Source organism: Habropoda laboriosa, unplaced genomic scaffold (assembly GCF_001263275.1).
Source record: "Habropoda laboriosa isolate 0110345459 unplaced genomic scaffold, ASM126327v1 scaffold89, whole genome shotgun sequence".
In the NCBI taxonomy this organism is placed as follows: Eukaryota; Metazoa; Arthropoda; class Insecta; order Hymenoptera; family Apidae; genus Habropoda; species Habropoda laboriosa.
The window spans coordinates 1,012,784-1,013,987 of record NW_017100263.1 but is presented as its reverse complement, the minus strand read 5'-3'; the positions used below and the strand labels follow the sequence as shown (position 1 = coordinate 1,013,987).

The window sequence follows — 1,204 nt, the reverse complement described above, 5'->3', positions numbered from 1 at the left end:
TTACTTAGTTGTAAGGATATTTATATTAACAGATTCTGTGGAAAAATATATTAAATTTACATATACATAGAAGGGAAAGGGATGACCAGAGGAAACAAAAGATAAAATATTAAAATTAGTTGAGCAGAATAAAGAAGTTTTTATCAACGGAAGAACAAGAATTTATAGCTTCAATACTTTAATATATGTATGTACATATCATATGTAGGACTACCATTACACATATATTTTTTAAATCTGATATTACAAATTAAACAAAAAATCTTGATGTTTGAGAAATGAGAAAAAATATATAACAAATATTAATTTATATAACCTAAGTTGTCTTAAAATGATTATCTGTGCTTGTTGTATATATGTGACCTTCAGAAACAAGAAAATCCAAGATATTGTCTATTTCTGACAAAATTCTTTTTGGTACTTGTGCTTTAATGCCAGATCTTTCAATACCAGATTCACTATCATTTTCAGCATGAATAATCTTATAAACTAGAGTTTGATCTCCTGTCATTCCATAATATGGAGAATCTTCATTTGGTACTTCATGTACCTTGACATTTGGATTATTTTCTAATTCTTTATTTGTTTTTGCCATTGCTTCAGCTTTCAATGCAGTATAAGTAACTTCAAGTATATGGTTTGTTAATTCATTCAAGTCTTGCATTGGAAACATTCGTAAAATTAAAATGTGTCGCTTATCATTTTGTTCTCTAAGTAAACCAATTATGCGAATATATGTATTTATTTGTACAGTATGGTCTGATGGTTTTCTCTCTGCTTCTAACCACTTAAGTGCAGTAATAGTACCTAAATATATTAATACAAAAAAACTGAAAATCAAAGAAAAGAGAACTAAAATTGACAAAATTTAATTAAATCAAACCTGTTTGATCTTCAACGTCATATGATATTTTAGTTGCAGTTTCTTCAACATTACGTACTAGTCCAAGAATTATAAACATACGTGCAGGGATATTCCAAAATTTTGTTTCCTCAGTGGAAGATGCAGAAAGTAAATGTTTTATCATAACAGGAATAAGAGTTTGTACTCTTCTCAATTTAACATCATCTTGTCCTCCTTTACGACTATTGTTCAAAAATCCACCTTCAAAGGATGCACTAGTATCTAAATTTGAGGACCACATACTGATATTTAATTGATTTGAACGAAATTTTTAAAAACTAATAAATTAAAAAATTCCAT

At 27.6% G+C, this 1,204-nt stretch overlaps 1 protein-coding gene across 1 annotated transcript; it reads right to left on the bottom strand.

Annotated features, from left to right (window-relative positions):
* Positions 1–316: 316 nt before the first annotated feature.
* Positions 317–1,145, bottom strand: LOC108573104 (replication protein A 32 kDa subunit). Its single transcript, XM_017935471.1, has 2 exons — positions 884–1,145; positions 317–807 (listed from the first exon to the last, which is right to left on the bottom strand). The coding sequence occupies exons 1-2, from the start codon at positions 1,143–1,145 to the stop codon at positions 317–319; spliced, it is 753 nt and encodes a 250-aa protein (XP_017790960.1).
* Positions 1,146–1,204: the final 59 nt, after the last annotated feature.